This window comes from Rhamphochromis longiceps, linkage group LG6 (assembly GCF_057381845.1).
Source record: "Rhamphochromis longiceps isolate RC_006_pf linkage group LG6, R_longiceps_female_GT1.1, whole genome shotgun sequence".
Taxonomy (NCBI): Eukaryota; Metazoa; Chordata; class Actinopteri; order Cichliformes; family Cichlidae; genus Rhamphochromis; species Rhamphochromis longiceps.
In genome coordinates this window covers 19554271-19578063 of record NC_140562.1, presented here as the reverse complement: position 1 = coordinate 19578063, position 23793 = coordinate 19554271, and the positions used below count along the sequence as shown (strand labels likewise).

At 41.2% G+C, this 23793-nt stretch overlaps 1 protein-coding gene across 8 annotated transcripts in view; it reads left to right on the top strand.

Moving 5' to 3' along the window:
* Nucleotides 1-223: 223 nt before the first annotated feature.
* The window catches only part of fhip1aa (FHF complex subunit HOOK interacting protein 1Aa), a 29067-nt gene continuing 5497 nt past the window's right edge, over nt 224-23793 (top strand). The window contains exons 1-11 of one of the 8 annotated variants that reach the window (XM_085409601.1): nt 224-453; nt 8554-8658; nt 14446-14506; nt 15017-15081; nt 16329-16549; nt 19763-20443; nt 21944-22102; nt 22231-22317; nt 22898-23065; nt 23317-23396; nt 23584-23786. In XM_085409601.1, coding sequence (XP_085265727.1) covers nt 16424-16549; nt 19763-20443; nt 21944-22102; nt 22231-22317; nt 22898-23065; nt 23317-23396; nt 23584-23786 — 1504 coding nt within the window. In that variant the 5' untranslated portion in view covers nt 224-453; nt 8554-8658; nt 14446-14506; nt 15017-15081; nt 16329-16423. Of the gene's footprint in view, nt 454-8553; nt 8659-14445; nt 14507-15016; nt 15082-16328; nt 16550-17239; nt 17573-19762; nt 20444-21943; nt 22103-22230; nt 22318-22897; nt 23066-23316; nt 23397-23583; nt 23787-23793 lie in introns of those variants that run through there. The other 7 variants (XM_085409602.1, XM_085409599.1, XM_085409596.1 and 4 more) reach the window with 7 other exon arrangements.

Genomic DNA, 23793 nt, shown 5'->3' with positions numbered 1-23793 from the left:
CCTTTGTACAGCACCTATTCTTAGCCTGCTTGATCTCAAACCCACACTCTAATCTCGACTTCAGATCTAAATTCTCAAAAATAAATACAGAATTTACAGGGTGCTAAACGCCGCTAATCATATCGTCACGTGGTTATTTCCCAAAAGGTATTACAAAAAAATGAGAAACACCTCTTCAGTGGACATGACCACTTGGTATTGTGGGAGGAGCGATCAGAAGAGGATCAGTGTGGGCTCACCTCCACTGTGTGCGCCACGGACCAGGTTAAGGATTTTGGTTACGTTTAGGTTGTCTCTGTGTACTATTTCTAAAGTGGGACGTTGTGGAGCTGTGGAAAACGCGGACATTTATTGCGGGGGCTCAGAGAGCGAGTGCGTGTCTGTGGTTGGAAACCTGCTGCTGATCGTCACTGTGCGCTCTTAACCAAGGTGGGGATCTTTACGAGTCCGACGGTAAGAAAAAGACGGGAAAGGCCAGCTCGGCAGGCAACACTTGGCAGTGGTAGTTTGACTTGTATGTTAAGTTTTGCTTGCTTGTTTTTACAGCTCCAGACTCTGTGACTAACATGTGCGGGTGGGTAGGCGGGTGGAAGGGTTGGGTATCTCCAAACTGCGGGGTGTTTTCCTTTGGGTTTACCGGGGGGAGATACCCAGGATCACGGCGACAAGTTTGCATCCCTGTGACGTTAGAGAAGTGAAAACCTAAACTCTGTTTTGCCTCGTTTCCTCTTTGACTACTTCTGCCCGACCGTAGAAAACAAAGTAGACCCACCCTATGTCTAATCTTAGTTCTGTACACCAATAAAAAAACAGCCAATGCTTCATAAAAAATGTTCGCGGATCTGGTTACATAATAACGCAGAATCTTCAGGACGAGACAAATATTGTATCCACGTGCTGCTGCTGTTATTGTCATTGTTATAAACTTTATGTTACGCTCTCTATCGCCTTTCAGCCTGCTCTTTTCTGAGCTTTGAACTCAGGTATCCACTCCCAGGCAGGACGCCGTGTGCGGGTGTTGAGTTACCTGCAAACATCATGAATTTTTCATGTGTGTCATTCCTGTGCAGGTATCCTATTCTACCCGCTAAATCACTGTTTTGTTTTGTAGGGTTTTCCACAATCACCTGATGCAAACTGCGCTTCTGAGCGTCGATTTAGGCAATGAACAGATGGCGGTCATGAGTTACTACAACCTCTGTAGTTTATTAGTTGACGTTTTATCTCAAGGTAGAGGTCACCATATTTTAGTGCAGCATATCAAATCATTAATAAATATTTGAAACAACGTGACAGCGAGACTAGATCTCTTGATATGAGCTTTAAGGGATTCACTACAACTTTCAAACAAAGTCATGGTTTTCTCACTTGTGTGTTGAAATGTTTTGGGTTTTTTTTACTACCAAAGAAGACATTTTTTTAAAGGAATTTATGACGGGACAAAATGCATGGAGCTGCAAAACAGCCGATTATGCATGTTTAATCCCATAAACCCCACTAATACGTATAAATGGAAAGCTGTGCAGGTTGCTTTAAGTCCAGCCTGTGCTTGTGCAAATTAAAATGAGCCTAATTTTGATAATCAATAACATGTATAGCTGGCTGATACCTTTTAAAAAACGTATGTTAAAAATTTGGAAGTGGTAGGTACTCATTTATGTGTCCATATTCATGCAAGCGGTTCAGTAAAATGACGAAGAGAAGGCTATGATCCACATTTTAATGTTTTTCCTCCTTTAGAAAAATCGGTGTATAGATTATATATACATATGTACATATTTTACAACTAGAGAATAGAATGAGGATTACAAATAGTCCTCATAGTCTATGTTTGTCCTCTATCTCCTCCTAGATGAGTGAACTAATCTTGATGAAAGTGCCAGTATCTTTATATATTTTGCTTAGTCACTGAAAACAATTAAACAGCTGTCAAAAAAATTGTAGATAAAAGACAAAATCATTTATTGTCAGTATGCGAACTGCTTAATCGACTAATTGTTTGACTGCTACAGTATACAAGTACATTTTCTCCCTAAGTGTTGCGTGCGTGTGAACATAAGGCACTGAAAAGATATAAATCTGTTTGTGCACTTGGTGTTTTAGGCAATCCTGTTATCAATGGTTCACTTTTTATCACTTCAGATCTGACAAATTGAGGTCACTCACACGTCCCTCGCACAGTAAACCGTGTTATCACGTGACTGAAATGCCAGCTTGGGCTATGTGATTTCTGGCAAACTGCTTGATCTTTATTTTAGGACCAGTGTCCTCTTCAGATGTCTGCATGTCATTGTCAGATGTGGCTACTGTGGTGGCTGAACTGGTCTTCAATGGATCTAGTTTAAAGGCATCCCAGCACACAAGCAGTGACCTAAAACCACACTCTGGTCACAGCTGGACTTCTGTGCATGGATGGCATTTAAGCACATCAGGGCTTCTCTGCAGAATCGTCTCTTTAGAGATATTCAGTGAGAACTGTTCATTTAAAAACAAAAACAAAAACTGGATGGAGCCACTGTGATGTCAGCTGGCGATGAAGCCTTGTGCTGAGCATTTTGGATGCTGCAATCTTGCCTTTTCGAAACCAGACATCATGAGTCGGGTGTGGATCTGAGTAGGAAACAGAGGAGCTCATACCGTAGTGATTTGTCAATCACAAGATGGTCCCACTGGATGGTTTTGCAAATTTTGAAGGAGGGCATAGACTTTGTATTTTTAACAGTATTTTCCTATGTAATGTTGAAACTACACTTCTTTGTTCTTATATTAAAATACATGAGGGACTCGATACGTTGTTAAACTTCTTTACGCTGGAAGAAAGGGGAGTTTTACTGGTCCGGCACACATGCAGCCCACAGAGGTCAAAGTGGGCTGCACGTGTGACGTAATGTAAAATGAGTTTGACCTGGCTGGTCTGCCGTATTTGCTCAGGCTTGTTTTTAAAATGCCTCAACTGCAGAGGATGTAAAAATGTGAGGTTGTTATGGTGTCAGGTAATTTGAAAGTTTAGCAAAACTTCTGTAATTCGAGGCAGTTTTACAGACTCTCTTGTTTAACGCAGTCTACTGTCTGTTGTTTATAAGTGCTTATGAGCTGTGGTGGGCCTGCCTCCTACTTTCTCTCTCATCTCTCACATCATTTTAAACTGGAGTAGATTAAACATGCAGCAAGAGTGCAAGTGAAGTTTAAACCTTATGAAGAGTTGAGAGCAGTTTCTGAGGCATGAGAGGAACGTACAGTTAATCAGTCATCTGTACGATTACTGCTGATGTTCAGAGGGGGAGCTCAAGCAGTCCAACAATGTGTTTGGCTAAGATCAATGCTCAGACCTGCTTCCAGGGCCTTTACACACACAGGATCTACTGCAGCATGCTAGACACTGAAAGCTGGTCATGCTGATGTGATTTACATGCACAGCTTCAGGTCACAAGTTTTTGATTTGCTTTACCTTACTTATTTGTGCCTATCTGTTGTTACTCGGTCTGAAAATACTTGACAAGACATAAAGCTGTGAGAAATCTAAACACATCAGTAGGTGATTCTGTGTGTTTTCCCACTTTGCCCTCCATAAACAAGCCAGCTCAGTTGTCCCGTGGTTGGGATTAGCTCCACCTTCCCCTCTTGTGTCTCGTGACCCCGAGAGGTGACAAATATACTAAACTGACCAGTAGGGCTGCTCGATTATGGCAAAAATGATAATCACGATTATTTTCACTGAAATTGAGATCACGATTATTTGACGATATTTATTTAACCCTTTAAGATCTACCATAGAACCAAGTCCGCCAGAGCTTATAATATTTTTTTTACATGCTGTAGTGCCATTTGTGGGAGCATTTCAAGTTGCTATACATCAATACAACTGTTATAGCCCATATTTTAAAAATGTGTATGTATTAAGTCCATAGTAACTACATTAATTGCAAAAAAGTGCAATAAACTACAAAAAAATTGAAAATCGTTTTTGTTTTTTTTTACATATATTTCTACTTGGAGAAATTTAAGAGGCTTATCCCTCAAAACTTTAAATACAAAAAAGTTGCAAAAAATAGTTTACAACAACAGGAAATTTATTTTGAGTGTCTTCATAGTTTTATTTTTGGAGATACAGCAATTTTTATATACACTGCAGGAAAAACAAAAAAACAATCCTATGATGCAAATTTGCAAAGAATGTGCATGTGCATCAAAATAAACTATTTCCAGCAGTGCAATTCGAGTTAAGGCCTACAAGTAAAAAACTACATTTTCCGCGAAAATTATGTCACTTGCGATAGTTCCCGTTGACGTCTTTTTCAATGTGGGAAGTATTAAGAACAGCTGATCGGATCGGCAAAGGGTGTTTCTGGAATATTATGTTTTTGTTCCTGCAAGCGCTTTTTATGCAATTTTTGCAAAGCTATATGTGGAAGGAAACCGTGACCTAGGACAAGCTGATGGCATAAGATGTAAGTACAACTCCTCTGGTTTCATATGGAAAAAAATTTATTGTGCTAGCTTAGCGGTTCAGGTTCTACAGGGATTTAAAAATAGTTATACAAAATGAGCATGCTGCTCTGACCGGCTTTAAAGGGTTAACAATGACTTTAAAAAAATAATATAAAATAGTGTGCAAATACTGATAACAGTGCAAATGTTTGCAATAAAAGAAATAAATGAAAAATGTAAACTTTGCAGTGTTGCTCTGTGGTGCAGCTACGACACCATAGCAAAGTTTACACACTGTGTCTACTTGATCCACGTCTGACTCCGCGAACCCATAATGTTTCCACACCACTGAAGTTTTTTTTTTTTTTTTTTTTTACCTCTCTTTTCAACCAACGGCAGTCCACTCCTCTCCAAATAACTTCTGCTTAGCTTTCCGAGCTTCCCTCGGGTGCTCTTAATTGTTGTGACGCGTGTTCGAAATGCAGAGCAGTGCGCTTGATTTGCCACACGGAGCAGCGCGAGAGTAAAGCATGAGGGAGGGGCTAATAATCGGCTCAGTCATTTTTAATGATCGTTGAAAGCCCAGATCGTAATCGTGATTAAAATTCGATTAATTGAGCAGCCCTACTGACCAGCAATGGCAGCAGTTAATCTGAGCCTGTTTTTGTTTGGAAGTTGGGTGAGGGTGTTAGTTTGTCATGAATGGAAATGCAACATATAGAGTACAATAGAGAGCTAAATTAACGGCTTAAGCGCATGTAATAAGATGCTGGGCAGGAGGTTTAGGTTGGGATAACTTGGCTGTAAATGCTTCCTTAGGTTTTAAGTTGAGCGTTTTCATTTTCCACTTTATTTTCAACTCCCTCTTAGTCTGATGTATCCTCATCATAAAACTGATTTCTATTACTTCAATTATGATCATTGTTGGTAACTTATGCAGTATGGTCCCGTTTGTTTGCTAGGCCTAATTCTACTGAGAGAACTCCAACAGACTCTGTAGTGTCGTGACTGTGCTGTGAAATGAATACACTGTCACTCAATCTGGTCGAACCACTTATGTTGTCCTACAATGAACTGGAAGAAGGTTGTTTTTTTTTCTTTTTTTTTCTATCAAGTCAGCAGTTTGTACTCTGATAACATGAAGAGTTATTGTGCAGGTGTAGAGGCTAGTATTTACTACTCTGATAAACAGTTCCCAGGGTATACTGTCTTGTTTTGCATCTGTTTTGCTTTGAAAATTATGTACAAAAAAAAAAAAAATTGTATAGGACGAGTGCTCGGGTGCTTTAAGGCCAATGTTTTTTTTTTCTTTGACTGAATGTGTTTGTAAGGAAAAGAAAAGTGAAGCGTACAAGACTGAAAATTAAAAAGAAAAGTTCTGCTGCTAGCTGTGAATTATTTATTTATTTGCATAAGCTCCTTTTTTTTATTTTTACAAGAACTTTTCATCTTCTTGGTTAATTATGTCAGTTTGGTGCTGTAGCTCTCTCTCGTCTATCTGATAAACATCTCTGAACTTCACAAGAAGCCTCGTATCTTCTTCCTTCTTCCATCCCACATGCAAACATGTCTGCTTTATCAGCAAGGGAGATGCGATGCAAACGAGCTCCAGAGGAAGCAGGAGGAGAGCAGAGATAGGATATACCCACACAAAATGCCCTGTTATCGCTGACAGTCGCCTATTGTAGCGTGAGGACAGGCTAAAGTCTCCCCTGCCAATATGAATGAAGGAATGATGTCACCGACACACATGCAATGCGGTAATTTAACTTGTGAAGATCAGAGGAAGGGCGGGGGAGGAAGGTAGAGAGGACATGTTTTCTGTACCATTTTTATAAATTTGGGACCTTTAATTACACAGGCTATATAAAAACCAGTCCATTTACCGTTCTGTGAAGAGAACTAACAGAATAGGCAAAAATTCTCATAAACAAAGCTTAAATAATTAAAGGTACACAATTAAACTGCTAATGTGAAATAAGGATACTGTTAGGAAACACTTCCAGAACCTCGTAAGTAAGCTAGCAAATGCTAACACTGAGATTTATAATTGCGATTTACGTGTTGGCTAAAAATTTTTTTTTAGATTTTATTTAATTTTTTTCTACAGAGTCCAATACAATATTGTCAGACTTTTATCTGTAAGAGTTTTTGAGTGTAACTCATAGAATATGATACTATCAAGTCTACATGATTGTATCATATTGCTCTATTGTTATTGTTTCCCTCAGTAACAATGGTATCGCAGTGTAGCAAGACTCAAATATGCATCATCGTCTACAACAAATCATAGCGTTTGTTCAAAAGAAGCAGAAATAAAATTCTCATTAAAAAAAAAAAGAAAAAAAAAAAAAGAAGAAGCAAAAAGCAGAATGAAATATCTACTGGTTGCCCTGTGGACTAGCTGAGTCCCATTATGTCATTTAAAGTAATTATAATATTTGTGTAAATCTAATGAATTAGCACCCCAATTTTGAATTGTAAATCGGGATCATTAAAAAATCATTTGTTTGCATGTTTTGATAAACATTTTAAGATATATTGAAGTTAGGTAAAGGATGACCGCATTCAGGTAAAGGATGACTTCATGCTTCATATCAGCAGCAGGAACTTATCTACCTCTGATGTAAAAAGCTTTTTCAAGCTTTATCGCTTAAGAGTAGACTAAGAGAGTCACAAGACATTGGATAACGTTGATTAAAAGTTGGTTTCTGTGTGTTCTGGTCAGTCTCTCTTAGTTTTATCCCCTTTGTATAATGAACTTGGTTATTTTAAGTGGCATATTTTTTTTTCTTTCAGGCTTTATGTATTGCCTTTTAAAACTGATTTTTTTTCTTCTTCTTTTCCTCTCCTCCTTTTGCTTCCTTCAAGCTAAACTGAGAATCTGCCTTTGAGCACGTTGATGAATCATTTTGCATATAATGGCAAATCGAGCCATTAGCCGTTGTGTGCATGTGAAAATCCACAGGCATGGAGCGAAGTTATCTGCTTACATAAGCTAGTTACCGTCATTACTGAACACATAGTGGCCTAAGAAACAGCATTTCAGTGAATGAAGCAACATATACATGATATAAAAATGTTTTTGTTTGAAGAAAGGTAGCTTTTTACAAAAGTGTTAGCGTGCTATCTGTCTACTTTTCTCAATAGTTTCTAAGCACTGTTCATTTTAGTCAAAGGAAGATTAGTATTATTTGGATAGGGAACTCTTTTACTGCAATATAGTACTGCTACAAGTACTATATTATACTATATTAAATTAACATTTAGAAAAACTGTAGAGTGGAATGTTGCAGCTAAGCTAATTTAGCATTAGCAAATGCTAAATGAATCACATCTGGCCTGTAGTGTTTACATCTGACAGAATTCACACACATGTAATTTTAGGGGTGAAATATTTGTGCACTAATCACCTAATCATGTTGAAATTTCGTTTTGGCTGGTTAGATATTTTCACAGAAATGTTTTTGCTGCTCGTTAGATATTTTATACCTTTGTTATTGGTATGTGCTGATTTCAAAATGAGGTATTATTGGGTGGTTTGAGATGCTACTTGTGCCTTAACCTCTGTTAAAGTTAAGCTAGTTAGTTACAGCTGCTGCTTTCACTTTTTATTTTTTTGTCGAACAACGACTGAAATGAACATAAAAAAATGTAATAATATTATTAATAATATGTAATTTAAGCTTTACTTTAGTATGACACCTGTAAACATGATGAACTGGCACAGTGGTCAGCATCTGGATAATAACATTGGCTTTTCTTCCTCCCTGCTGTGCTGCTGATTGAATTAGTGAGGCGTATTAACACTCAGACCAGACACTACATTACCCTTCAGCGGTTTCACCTACAGCTCTAAATATTTCAGCAGCTGCTATCACTTTAATGGGGCTGTTGGTCTCTGGGTTGCTATGGTTGCTGCGAGTTTCTTCTCTTTAAACAGCACCTTTAAGTTGATGGAAACATTGAAACTCTCCTTTGAATGCTGCACCTTTTAATAAAAGGTAGGTTTAGAAAAGAAGCATAATAAGTTGTATTTTTTTTTTCATGCTCAGCTGATCAAAGCTCCTGTTTAGCGAGAAATATGATCGTTACGCTGAGTTAAAGGTGTGTCCTGCCCTTCAGGTATTTGCACAGGACACACCTTTGTGTATGAAACCTTCTGGGATTGCAGTCGGCTGACAATGCCGAAACCAGATCAGAAAAGAAGAAATGACAAAAGGCCTAGAGGTGAATATTTCTTTCATTTTTACATCATGTTTGATCCTATCTGTTCCCATCAGTTCGTGTCTTTATTTCACTTTGATTCATCAGAAACTAATCTCTTTTTGGTGTTTACCTTTGGAGTGCTGCTCTTTAAGCTTTAGAAATTATGGATGTCTAGTGTGCCGCTGTGTCGTGATAATAAGTAATTACTTAAACTTGTGCAACCATTTGCAGCTGGCACTGTGACAGAGGTGTGATGCAATGCTGTTGCTAAAATGGGATCTTGAATGTTTTCTAATAACATGTTTGTAATGATGCACTGATTCTTATGTTGATGTAGAGGACATGAATTTGCAGCAGGCCCTAAATGCTGCCAGGACCATTTTTAGAAATGATGCACAGCAAGTGTAAAGTAACCCCGCAGAGCTTTGAGTAATGGTGCACTGTACCTGTGAAATTAGTGGGGGGGGGGAAAAACAGGGCCATTTATGTTGGCTTTGTCACAGCTTTGGATTTGATTTTTTCATTTTCAGTTTTTAATTGAGCATTTTTAATTCAGTGTGGGTGTTAGTTTTCAGTGTGTTGAACATCTAGGATCTGCAGCAAGAAATAGAGACGACCACTAGGATATGAAACTGAGCAAAAGTCTGGAGCCACCACCACCCTCATCCAACGTTTTATTCTGCATTTCAGGGTCCCGGGCAGCTGAAGCCCATCCCAGTGTCATAGAGCTAAGGTACAACCTGGACAGGGTGCCAGTCGGTCGCAGAGTTAACACAGACATGGACAACCATTCACATCTACGTTCAATTTAGAATCACTAATTTACCAAACTGTGGGACGAAGGTGGAGTACCCAGAGAGAACCCACGCAGACATGGGGAGAACATACAAACGCCACACAGAAAGACCCCAGACAGTTTTTTTGATTTATCCAGATATGCTTTTACTCCACTGATAGTGTGTTTGGAATCTTTACCTACTGAAAAATGAACCCTTTGCCAATTGGATGGTACCAATGGTGGATCAAAATCTGATCCCCAGTACGGAGAACTGTTTTTTTCTAGAGAACCACTTCCCAGTAGTTCAATTCCTTGGAATTGTTAGTCTGCTTGTTTATATCCGTCCTGCTTATTGATTCCAGTCGCACTTGCGCTACAATCAGCTGATTTCAGTTTGTGTGCTGGAAGAGGTAAATGGTGGCACAGTCTGCAACGTGGATATAGACACAAAAGAATGAGAGCACTTTGGCAATGTGCAAACTGCATCCAGAACAGAAACAATCTTATTATGCTGCTAACACAACTTCGGCTCTTTGCAAGCACCTGTGCAGATAGCATCCTAACATTTAAACTAGCCAAGAACTTAGAGTGATGATAAAACTGAGTGAATGCTGATCTCAACCCAGCAGCCAAACCCTGATTTTCAGCTGGTGACAAAGTCAGTGATGAGCAGTCAGGCTGCAGCCTCCATATCTGCCTGTTCATGTTTCTAAAATAGACTCACTGTGGCGATCGCTTTGAAGTCTCTTTGTGTGTTTTTTCATCTTTGCTTTGTGCTGTTGGCTTCGTGTTCATACCTAAATACTAAGGGAAAGATCATATGAATTACTTTTTCTGGGAGTAATTAAGCAACGTACTGCATTACTTTAAATGTAATTAGTGGGTAAATAACTCCAAAAAGCACAAAGATTTGACCACGCAATTAAATTGCACGAATGTAATGTCTTTGATGTGCTGCTTAGCGATGGTAGGCACTCCCAAAGCAGAGCCAATGGGATTGGAATTGCTGAAATGCAGTCCCAACCATGACACAGCATCCACTGTGTTTTATAGATGGCTGTAGACACTCTTCGCTGTACCTCTCTCGTGACCACCTCTGTATATAATGGTGTAGATTTGATGCGAAAAATCCATTTGGATTCATTAATAGAGAACACCTGCTATCACTGATTCTCAGTGCAGTTCTTGTGTAATTGGCATACCTGCCTTTTCTCCTTGTTCATCTCTCAGGTTTGGTGTCAGGTCTTTGCAGGATGTTTTACAGTTTCTTTCTTAAGGACATGAATTTGACATGCTGTCCATGTGCTGTAGGGTTTTTTTTCTCTTTTTGTTCATCATCTACTTTTCCAGCCCAGTCTTTGGTATTTTTAAAGATTCAGCTAAAGAAAGGGGAACGAATCATACTTTCCTGCGGCAGGCTGCTAGTAGCAAAGTACCTAAAGCTACAATTTAAAGTTGGCTCTTTGCTGAGATGTCTGTTATGCTCAGACACAGCGCTAATTATGCCTAAATAGTTCATAGATCAGTGTTAACTGGCATAAAAAAATACCTAAGCAAAAAATAACAAAAAACATTCCTCTGTGGTGTGGTCAGGTCCAGGGACTAGACTGAAATACAATCATCGAAAGACCTTCAGAAAGCCCAGAGTCCCATTGCTCAAGAGCACTTTAAAAAGTGACCAAGATGTCTGGCTCCTTTGAAGCAAAGTATAAAAGTAAAATGAGGGGTGGCTCAAAAATTTTGCACAGGGCTGTAGGAAAAAGAAGGTAGCATCCCAGTCTTTCTGTCTTATTATGTTTGTTACTCTGATGTGGAAGCAACAAATATGTGTAATTATCAAATTACTGTAATTGGATAGTTGCTGGAGAAACTCTTTCAGAAGCAGCTCACAGATTCACACAGACAAAAGATGTTTTCAGCAGCCTGTATTTTAAACCTTTTCATGACTCTACTGTATTTCAGGTTATTTTGAGCAAGTAGAGCAGTGACTTATGGGTAAGAGTGGTCTGTCTCTCTTTGTGCGACAGCAGGTACTGTAAATGAGACCTGTAAATGTAGGTCACGATTTTCCATAACAGGCCTAGAACTGGATTTCTTCAAAAAGCACATTTTAATTCTTAGAAATAAGTGGCTTTGTTCTCATGCTGTGTCGGACGCTCGTTGGATTGTTGGGGTATTAGTTGAGTAGAAAGCGCTGGGGCATAGTCTCCTTTCTGTTGCTGGGCCCAAATCCTGACCTATTTGGCTATTAATAGGTCAAGAAACCTGCTGTACTGAATGGAGATTTGAGAGGTAGTTGTTGCAGGTGTATTGTTGTCTAGGAGCAGCTAATCACTGCTTGAGCTAATCTTGAAACTTGTACCCCCTGACAAAAGAACAAGTGATTCTGAAACGGGAGCTTTTGATATTATCCTGTGTATCAAAAACTGATGGCTGTTTCGACATGGAAACCTGGAGGAAATACAGCTGAAAATTCAGTTGAGAGGCAGTGATGCTGACACACGAGTGAACCTGGCAGTGTGATGTGGACCAGACGGCATTGCAGGAAGGCGAGACGATAGACAGGGTGCAGAAAAAATGTAAACAAACTAATCCAGAAATCCTAACAAACAATGTATAATACAATACTTTAATCTCTAAAATAATCCCATGCTCATACAGGTATTTTTTTTTCCTATTGTAGGATCAGTTTGTTAACATTAATCTGCTCTTAGACTTAAACTGCAACAATTAAGTTAGGTGACATATCTAAAGAGTCAGCTGTTACATGACTCATTTTTTCATATAAAAAGAGCTTGAGAGGGTTACTGATCTTATAGAGAATTTAAAAAAGTGAAGGAAATTACTTACTGGTTTACTTTCAGCTGTTTAGCTGATATCCACTTGTGAAACTGGATGGGATGAGAAAGGTGTGGATCTGACTGAGAGATTGAGTGGCAGTGCATATCCCTGATTTATCTTCTTTAGATAGATAGTTACATTTATGTCCCATGACGTGAGTATACACATGCAGTAAAACAATCAGTTCAAGATAAGACATTAGCACGCAATATACACACTTTCACTCTCCTTGCATAGTAACGTTGGTAAAAAATAATTTGAATAGTAATTGTGTTGCTCATGTTCAGAAATGTGATGGTTTGAAGAATAAAAGATACTTTGGACCTTTTTTGTGTACAAGGGTGACAACAGTGCAGTGCAGATGGTAGTCATTTAAGGGAGGAGGCAAGTGGATGCCTTAGAAAATGAACTTCATGCTGTACTAAAGGAAACTTGATAGCAGAGTCGAGAACAAAACCTCTGCTGGAACATATTTATTGAGATCGCTGATGAGGGAGCCTTGGGTCAACCTGAGAAGCTGCCCCCTGCTGGTCATTTGAAAACAATGCTGGTTTGCCCATTGGCTTCACTTTTCAGGGCCACTTTGTATACAGTCTGTTGGATAGCCTGATGTTGCTTCACTATACTGTGTCCCATGGTTATCTATTGTTGTTTATTTATCTCAGATTGTGGCCAGACTACTTTTACACTACCTCAAATATATTTCTAAATATATATTACTGTTTAATGGATATACTGGACAAAGTGCGTTGACTATGGAGTTACCAGGTAGAAGAAAAGGAGGAAGACCACGCAGAAGATCCATGGATGGAGTGAAGAAGGACATGCAGGTGGTGTGTGTTAAAGAGATGGTCCGCTGTGTTGGCCCCTAAAAGGAGCAGCTGAAAGCAGAAGAATCGACTACACTGACATGTGTTATAAGTCAGAATCCACCATGTGTTGCCCAGCCCACTCAGCTGATTCACTTGTTTTAAATGAATCATTTTGTGTAACAAAGATTTATGCCCGCACCTTCACCCTCACTTAAAATGGAATTAATCCCTCTTGATCTTTTCAGGAGGTGTGATTACACAGCACTGTTATCACACCAGTTATAAATGATTAAATCATAGCAACCATTCTTGATTCAACTTCTACAGTCAGCACCTCGCGCCTGTTTGACCAAGCTGCCAACCCGCGTCCTAATATCTGCTGTTAGGCCATAAATAGGAAAACGAAGGCAAATTTGGAGCAGCTGTGAGCTGCATGTAGTTTAATAATTAATCACAAGGCTGGCAATTCAATTTGTAAGCACCTCCTGTCCACAGGTTGAAGAGCTCTGAACAAAACTGCTCCCCGTGTTATTCTTATGTAGACATGTTATGTGGCTTTAAACAGAGTGCAGATGGACAGTTTGTATAATGTACTGCTGGGATTGAGCCAAAGATGAGTCAACAAACGCTTGGATTGGTGTTTTTCTAAGAACTCGTGCATGTACCACACACACACGCACACACCTGTCTCCGTCCGACTGTTGCTGTATACACGACGTCACGCTTTAGGAAAGTCTTGCCCACTTTCCAAGAAAGACACATTTCTGAATTGCATCTGCTCAGAATTTCAACGTGGATTGAAGGCAGCGTGCAGCTTTTGTGGTTTGTGTTACAGTGTACACAACTACAAGTTGGACCCTGAGACTTTTAAGGCTGCTGTCTCAAGTGACATGTTTTACATGATGGGCCGTGCTGGTGCCAGAGAGGGCAGCTGGCCTCTCGCAGCTCAGGACGGCTGCTGTGCAGTGTCACATCACAAACTGGAAAGGACAATCGTGTTATTCTTCTGTGAATTATGAATCTTATAGGAATATTAAGTGCTGCCATACAGTATACGTAATCTTAGTCTTCTTGTGTGCACTGCTGGAATTTGTACTTGTATGTCCTCATTTTTCTGTAGACTTTCACTCAGCTTGTTTTTTTTTCCTTTTCACTCCCTCCCACTTCTGCTTTTCCTTCCCTTCTCTTCCCTCGCTCCCTCCCTGTAACCACCTCCTCTTCATCTCCATCCAACTGGTGCTCAGAGCAGCTTACTCATGTCCAGTCACTTCCCACCATGCCTCGCCTCTCACACAGGCGCTTCCTGCTCCTCTCTGGACATATTTTCATATTTCTCTCTGTCTCTCTTTTTGTTTTTTTGTTTTTTTTGTGCAACAGGAGCAGAATGAGGTCCTTGTCTGCTTAGCGACCTGTGCCAGTTGAAGATGATTCACGTGAGGTAAGAAATCCTGCCAGCACGCTCGCTCCACGCTGCTTTCACATTCCTTCTTGAGAATCTAACCGGCCTGCAGTCACTCGTAACTGAAAGCAGATGGCTGAAAAGTTTTGCCTGGCAAAGTGAGCCTAACGTGTATGGGTGGCGGAGATGTTTCTGTGTGGTATTGGGGCAAAGTGACGGGTGGGCGGGGGTGGTGAGCTCTGATTCGTCAGGAGATGTGTTTAGGGGCTGGGGACTAGAAGCCGTAAATTGGGGCCCCATGTTGTGCAGCTGCTGTGTGTTTTACAGTTGGTCCCCTGTGGTGACGGTTTCCATATCGCCCTCCGTATTGGGACTGCCTGACTTGGTCCCATCATTGTGTTAGTATTCACAGACAAACGCACTTTGTCATGTCATTGTGTAGTGCTGGAAAGTTTGCTTGTAGCCAGGCTAGTGGTTGGGTTGTAGGGGTGGCTCTGTCAGTCTGCTGGTTCGTATTGAAGTATCTTAACAACCTGTATGTTTTCCCAGTAATGAATCCTAAAGATCTCCCAACACAACTTGTCAACTCAAGTGGACACATATCAGCTCAACAGGTAAAACATCAAGCCTTAATAGTGGCTCACTGGCTTTGGGACTTTATCTTTAATATAAAACATTAAAACTGTTCTAGTTTTTAATGTTTAACAAAACATTAAGGCAGATCTACAGTTTTAAAAAACAAATCTGAGCTCCCATGAGCTGCTGGGCTTCTCATACACAGGTAAAAAGCCTGTCGCATTTATGTTAATAGTTAAGTAATGCTATTGCTGTTGATATATATTAAGTATAATTAGTTTATCCAGGTTCATCCGGTAAAACTGATTTCTAGTTGAAAGTACTCTCCACGGCTTGGGCTGTGGACCTTTTGTTTGATTGTTGGTATCTGTCGGCACACACAGGAAAGGGATCCGTATTACATCCTGATGTTCTTTCTTGTGAAGCAAAGGCCTGCACAGTACCTGGAAGCGTGTCACAGGGAACTGTGTGGCAGGGAACTCGTATTGTTTTGGTTATATGGCAGCTCACATGTTTCTGTTTCGAAAAGCCCTACTCTCATTCTGTTCAGTTTTGGCTGTATGAATCTTTCCATGAACATGCTTTCCAAGGGAAACAACAAACTAGTTCCTTTCTTACGGGGGAAAAAGATTGAGTCTCTTCCAGATTTTTTATGGTGTCAGTGTGAGTGTTGGAACTGCTGTGCGAAGCTGCCCTCAGGCTAAAATAATATATGTTCTTCATCCAAACAAGCGGTGTGAAGAGTGCTTTCATACATTTTGTAATATTTCTGATCCAGAAGTAAAAGCGGGACATGCAATTAATCACGTGTGATCTACAGAACTAACATTGTCCTGTATTTTATTTAAATCTTTTTACCCTCCTTGATCCCCACACTCAGCCATAGCAGACACACCCAATTGCTGCTCGCCTTCTGATGTCACAAAATATTTCTGTAATGAGAGTGATGTCCAGGGGCCTGCAGGAATCCAATGGGGGCGTATGATATATTCCAAAAGCGATTTGACAGCTCGGTGTGAAGCGCAGAGTTGCTGCAGGAGACGGTAAAGTCTAACTTGAAGCAGCTTCTCTTTCTCTCCTCGACTGACTCCTCTGACTTGGCTTGTTATTGTTCTCTCTCCTGCATGCTTGTCATAGCTCCTAGCTGGCCATGCAGAAGCAAAGAGGGGTTGCAGTCTGCAGCAATCACCAGCCGTATCATTGTGCTGCTATCCTATGAAGCAAACTTTTTTTTGGCTTTGTGTATGATGTCATTTTGTGTTTCCTCTTTTATTTGACTCCTCAGGTCTCCTGTGATCATCTCTCTTTCTCTGGTTTTGGTAACGCCCAGTGAGCAGCCAGGAAAGCCCTCCCTGTCCTGCCTATGACATGGTTTAACCCATGTGCGATCCGGTCACCATGATGGCCTCTGTGGTTGCCAGTGGAAACCGTGATGGACAGTCTCTGGTCTTGAAAGGGGTGGACCCAGAGACCTGCATGATTGTGTTCAAGAACCACTGGGCTCAGGTAAAACACCAGCGCCAAGCTAACAGTCTCAGAACTGTGAATTCTCCAGCCAGCTTAGTTTTTCACACTAGAAGCAAAGAATCTGGATCTCTTAACTTCCGAAGTATTCACCTGATATCCTCTAAAAAGGTTAAACAAACATGTTCACAAACAAAAATGTGGTTAAAAAGCACCCATTTTCCATTTTCCTTGGAAACGATAATGCGGCATAAGACTTTTGTACAGTAGAATATAACGAAACCCTTGTGAAGTGAATATATTAAAATCTTGTAAATAAAGATGCACATTCTATTTAGTTCCTTCCTCAAAACCTGATGGCAAAAAATGACTCATGTAGTCCCCCTATAACAGTAAACTGCAGTGTGAGCAGGGCCAGTGGAATCTTGGCGGTAAAAGGCTGACGGTCTCAGACTTCTGGTTCTTTCCAGCAGCTTGTGTCCCTGTTCACTCCCCTGCAGGACATGGCAGCCTGTTAATCCCACTCCTCCCACACAGAGATGAACAAACTCTGCACACATTAACATGGGGCAGGGGGACACTGAATAATGAGGACATAGAGAAGCATAATGGTAACTGCCATCTACATTTATGGTTGTCAATGTGATGACTGACCCGAATTTATCAAAATCAAGCAGAATCCCACTTTTGGTTTCATTAGTGTTAAAACTATGCAAGTTTAAAGACATTGTGTTAAACTCTAATCTAAATATGTGGCAGATGGCTGCCCCTTCCTGAGCATGGTTCTGGTTTCTTCCTGTTAAAAGGGAGTTTTTCCTTCCCACTGTCACCAAAGCGCTTGTTCACAGGGGTTTGTGTAATTGTTGGGGTTTTCTGTTTTCTTTGTATTAAGGGTGAAAAAAACCCCAAAACGCTTGGACACTGCTAGCACGGGGCGCCCACGCAAAGCAGGAGATGAAGCATAGCTGAATATGTTTCCAAACCAACTTCATTCTAAGCCAAAGACTAGAAAATATGGTGAAGCATATCTTCCCTTTGGTTTCACCTGCACAAGTGCTGAGGTAGGTCTCCCCTGTAGAATTGGTTTTCCCTTGGTCGGGAGCACGCACTGGGCTTTTCAAATCACGGACAAACAGTATCCCACATTCTTGATTTTTAGTTCACAAACACTTCTCATAATGACTAACTACTCCTGACATTTTAGAGATGTTAGCTCTTTATACAGCTCTTTATTATGTGAGTGGTTGTATAACTAATGTGCCAATGTGAAACATCTGGGGATTTAGTGATGATAAACCGTTTAATGATGTACAAGACATTCAAAGCATTTAAAATTTTGCACAATTGTAGATTTTACACTTTTCAACTTGTCACACAAATGGGATATTTTTAATAACAACTGTAACTGTGAAATAAACACGATCAGTCTGTTGCAGCTAATACTAAGCAATGTCAACAGACACCTCATGAGTCATGTGGCCGTCTTTGCTAGCTGTCTGCTCAGCTTCATATTTTTCATCCCCATCTTGACAGTAGCCGTAATCAAAAACTCTGGGCTCGGATTAAAGTTCGATTTGCTTCAGGCAGCACAAATCCACCTCACACAGAGTTTTGTTTTCATTCTTACTTAATCTCTAGCCTGATAAGAATGCTCTTGACTTGTTTCAGCTCAGAAAACAGTGAACACGCTGTAAGTAATGACCTTGTCTTTGTGTGAGAAGCTCTGGCTGTTTCAGAGTTGAAGATTAGCTTTAGGTTCATTTGCTGGCTCTTATCAGCTTCTCTCCAGGCGTCACGGAGCTGTGTGTTGCGTCACGTTAAGTGATCTGTCAGTTGCTGGCAACAGTCTTTAACTGTAGTCTGTGTGTAGTGTGGGCAGCGTGTTTATGGTGATCCTGTAAAGGTCTCTGATTCATTTTAGTCGTCAAGAAAATCTGGCAGTTTTGTCTGAATTTGCTATGACACTTGACTTTTCCTTCCTCACTGGCGTTTGCAGTCTTGATTTTTCATAATTGAGTACAGTGAAGATCTGTCTTTAAACCATGAATGTTATTCTGAATGATTCAATGTGTCCATTGCTCTGTCTGATGGTTAACTGAAGTTACTGTCACAGACACAGTGAGGCACTGGGGGCTGGCAATATGATACTACTGTCATTTGAGGATCCTCCCATATCTATGGCACTATTATGCCAGCATCCATAGCATAACAATGACTGACTGCTCTTGGGAAATATTTGACATTGATCCAGCCTGAGCCTACTTCTTCGTCACATTTTAAAAGGCCTCTGTATCTCTCATGTTCCAGCTTAATATGTAAAATAATGCCACCAATCAGCATCGTTGGGCAAATCCTGAAAAACAACAACAAAAAACACTGTGAATACTGACCCCTTTTGGAACCGACCATAACGTCACCAGTGTAAGGTGGTTCATGATCATGGTTCCATTCTTCCAGCTGTTCAGTTTGGGAAAATCTTATCCCCTGCCTCCTTCCTGTTACTTCAGAATTGGAAGGAGAGCCTGAGCTGGACTGATCCCTGTGGCTTGTTCCACTGAGCTCAGGCTGGGATTACAGACTCTGTTCTCTTGCTGCCATTAGCCATGCCCAGTTATCTCATACACAGACTGTTATTGTCATGGCAGCAGCGTCAGCTTGGGGACACTGGCTCCATTATTGTGACACTGGTTTCTACACAGCAGACACACACACACGGGAGGGACTGGATACACAAAGGACTGTATTATTCTGTGCAACCAAAGTGAGTTTATTCATACAGTGCTGCTTGTCCTCACTCCACTTCTGTTGAAACTGAACCTGTCAGGAATAAGGAAGTGATTGTACCTATTTGTATTGCATACAGTCCCACTTCCAAAAAAGTTTGGACACTGTGTAAAGTGTAAATAAGAACAGAATGCAATGATTTGCAAATCTCACAAACCCATATTTTATTCCCATAAGAACATAGAAAACGTCTGAGAAGTTTAAACTGAGGCAATTTAGTATTTCATTAAAAACAATTACACAGTTTCCCCCACAAAGTAGGGTCTGTTTGTCTGTTAGCAATCCAGCATGTGTGGTTTTCATGGCATCGTATTGTAATAAAAGCATCATAAAACGCCAACATTTCAGATCTAACCTCTTATACCACAGAGGTTAGATCAAAGATAACAGGAGTTTATCTGTATGACAGACACTTTCTTGGGTGACGTAAAAGTCTAAGATCTCATATCATCCTCTTCTCTTGTACTGTAGGTAGTGAAGATCCTTGAAAAGCATGATCCCCTGCGCAGCAGCTCCGCCCTGTCCTCCCTCAGTGTCATCAACCTCACCGCCGGCTCTAGCGGCAGCTCTCGTTTCGGCCCCATCCCTGGAGACGAGGCAAACGCGGTGCAGAATTATGTGGAGCACATGCTGTTCCTGCTGATGGAGGAGGAGAGCGGTCAGGCCGGAGCCATGGGCCCCATCCTGGAGTTTGTGGTGATGGAGAACGTGATGGAGCGTCTGTTTGTGTGGAGCCTCCGTCGAGAGTTCACGGACGACATGAAGCTGGAGCAGCTGAAAATGTACGAGATGCTGGTGGGCCAGGCGCGCCAGCCTCTGCTGCACCACAAGCCCATCCTGCGGCCTCTCATGATGCTGCTGTCCTCCTGTTCGAGCACCACTGCGCCTGCGGTTGAAGCCGAGCTGGTGTTGCTGCTCAACCAGCTGTGCTACGTCCTGGCGAAGGACCCTTCAATTCTGGAGCTGTTTTTCCACACGAGCGAGGATCAGGGAGCCACCAACTTCCTCATCTTCTCCCTGCTCATCCCTTTTATTCACAGAGAGGGCACGGTGGGCCAGCAAGCCAGAGATGCCTTACTGCTCATCATGTCTTTGTCTGCTGAGAATGAGCGAGTGGCCAAACACATCGCAGAGAACACCTTCTTCTGTCCGGTCAGTCCCAAATGGAAGCTCAGCGGCTCACTTTCTGTAAAATTCAAAAGGAATCGTTTTGTTCTAAATACTAAATAATCCCACTCACGCACTAACATTGGCAGCATTGTTCCCTGACATTTCTGTGTCTGGGTGTCATAATTAGTCAGAGAGCAGATGGTGATTAATTCATGGGCTCGCTTAAAAAAGCAAAAAAACAAACAAACCCCAAAACAAGGGTAAATAAAAATCTGGCACCAAATGTGTGGCATTTATAAGATTACAGCACAGCTGCAAGATAATCCCATGTAAATAACGTCATTAATTCACGGCTGCAAACAGTGCTTTCAAAATGAGGTTTGAATGCAGACAGAATTTAATTGGTTCCACTGGCGTCTACAAGAAGGGCACAGCGGAATAATGCTGCAGAGGAACGTGTACAATACTACAATACTAATAATGTCACTCATCTTACACTTTAATTTGGTTGCGCTGGTATAGCCTGTGTTGCATTTGTAAAGCAGTTCTTGGTACTTACAATGCAGGCATGCCCAGTTAAAGACCCCTGGGCACAAATATGCGATGGGCACGCGCCAACTTGATTTGATGATTACACGTTTTTTGCTTCTTAAGTAATTAGACAGATCATATGGGAATGTGTGCCTGTGGAGAGCAGGGTACCTTACACTGCGCCCATGATATATGTTTTTATGATCCAAAAAAGTTTAAGAGAATCAAAATCTGGTATTATTTTTTCTTTTTTTTTATTTGGTGCTTGGGTGGGCCCTCAACTGTGTCTGAGGCCTGTGGACATATGCCCAGAATGCCTGGATAATCTGGCCCAGAACACAAGGATTTCAAAATAAGATGGAATCTTATTTTGAAATGAAAGCATTAGTCACGTCGCATCTCAAATACTGCTAAAGGTCTCCGAGCTGAGCTGATCCATAGGAGGCATAAATCTGTGCAAGGAGAAAGCAGCAGGCTGATATGTAGACTGCTGCATCCGCTTATATTTGCATTACAAGTTACAAAGCAGAGGCCAAGAAGTGATTTACACCAGTGTTTTAGCTTTGTAGTAAAACACAGTAATAAATCTGCTGAAGCTTAAGGTAAAACTGACAGCAGAGGAGGTGTGTGTGTGTCTGCATCTGCTATATGGTACACTACCTCGTTAATGTTTAATGAAGTTTATAACATTCTCTCTGTAATCAATTTATGGCAGATGATTTTTAATAGACTTCTTATATTACATGATGCATGTATGTGCAACACAGTGTGCTTTTTCCTATGTTCAGGTAAAAGGGCCGTTATAATGTAGCTGTACTTACCTCATGCATGAGAGTAATGGGAATGTCATTATTTTAAACAATTTGTCTCAATGATTCAATTAAAGAAAATTAATTACCCAAAATTAAAAGTAAATTATACTTAGAACCACAAATTTGAATTATATTTTGGTTCTGGAGGAAACTTTATATGAACGGTGCATAGATTAAATATAAAAACCTCATTTGGCAGGTGCTGGCCACAGGGTTGAGCGGCCTGTATTCATCTCTGCCCACCAAGCTGGAGGTCCCCAATGAAGAGTGGCACTGCCTGCACAAAGAGGACTGGCTTCAGATGCCATCACTCATCCAGTTTCTCAACTCACTGGAATTCTGCAACGCTGTTATTCAGGTGAAGACGTGAGCCGCACGATAAAAGCTCTGCCTCATGAAAAATGCATTCACGTGTGATAAATGGCTGCAACCTCCTGCCTGGCTACACGCTTGACTGACATGCTCCTTGATATTGACTGCTCCCAGGTGGCCCACCCTGATATCAGAGACCAGCTGGTTAGTTACATCTACAATGGTTTCCTTGTGCCTGTCCTTGCACCAGCACTCCACAAGGTTAGCAGTAGCGCAATTTCTCTTCACCTGGGTAAAAGGAAGTACTTGCCATTTTGCTGTTTCATTTCCCAATTACAGAAAGCGGTTATTCTGCAGGACGACGCGGTGTGTCAACAAAAACATACAAGCATAAACACTCCAAAAATGACTCTTATTTCTTCCCCTCTACCCAAGAAATTAATTGAGCTGATAGCTATCACCGTCACTGTCATCCATTAAATATGAGCTTGGCATCAGAAAATCCATGAACTGGGCTGTGTCTAAAGGTAAAAAGGACACTAGTTAGGTTAAACTATCAAGAGAGAGAGTTGGAAGAAAGTGTAAGACGACCCATATTCTAGGCTATTTAATGTATAGTCAAGGACATCATATTTAATTCTATATAATGCAATGATTTGTTTAGTTCTTTTATAATGAGGCAATACCGCACGCAATAATTAAATTACCTAATTACCTAATTTCCCTCGCTTAAATGAATCCTTAATTCAGTACTGCTACGATACAGAATCAGGTTTTAATATTTGATCATTTATTGTGGCACTCACACAATCTCTGCTGACTGATTCCTGCGTGTGTACAGGTGACCCTGGAGGAGGTGATGACCACCACAGCTTACCTGGACCTCTTCCTGCGAAGTGTAACCGAGCCAGCACTGCTGCAGACCTTCCTCTCCTTCATCCTCCTCCACCGTCACGAGAACGTCCATATCTTGGATACTCTAGTCAGCCGCATCAACACACCTTTCCAGGTAACCCAGCACACAGCTAAGGGAACGAGTTTTGCCATGCAGCACATAGAGCATGGCTCAGGTTTAATAAGCCAGGAACAGGTTTTACAAATGGTCCCAGATGCTCTTTCTACTGTTACAGGAAACATATGTGATTGTTTAACCAGTTCTCCTATATTGTGAAATTTATTGTGCAAATATCTTCAGGACTGAATAAATTAGTGTTTAAAATTTGCTCTGTTGTGTCTCTCTGACTTGATTAAACTCTACAGTTGGGGATTGTGTCCTTGGCACTCTTCCGCACTCTCATTGGTTTATACTGTGAAGATGTGATGCTGCAGCTCGTATTAAGGTGAGCGGCCCGCACGCTGACACGTCCCACTCGTGGTAACATGCTGCATCTAATTGCTTTACATTACGATGAGCTTTTACTCGCAACCTCCCGCTGTTACCATCTGCCCGCTGTCCCCTCCTCACCATTCTCTGCCTACAGCCACACGTTGGCTTTCCTGACATCTCCCTCTCATATGCCTCCCCAGGTACCTGATCCCCTGTAATCACATGATGCTGAGTCAGAGACGTGTAGTGAGGGAGCGGGACTGCTATTCGGCCTCAGCAGCGAAAATCCTGGCGTTAACGCCATCCTGCTGCTCTCCCGATCGCAGCCCGCCGCCACTCCGGCAGCTGGACTCCATTCTGTTTTCCAAGGGCGGAGAGACTCCTGACAATTCGGGAAACACAGGTAACAA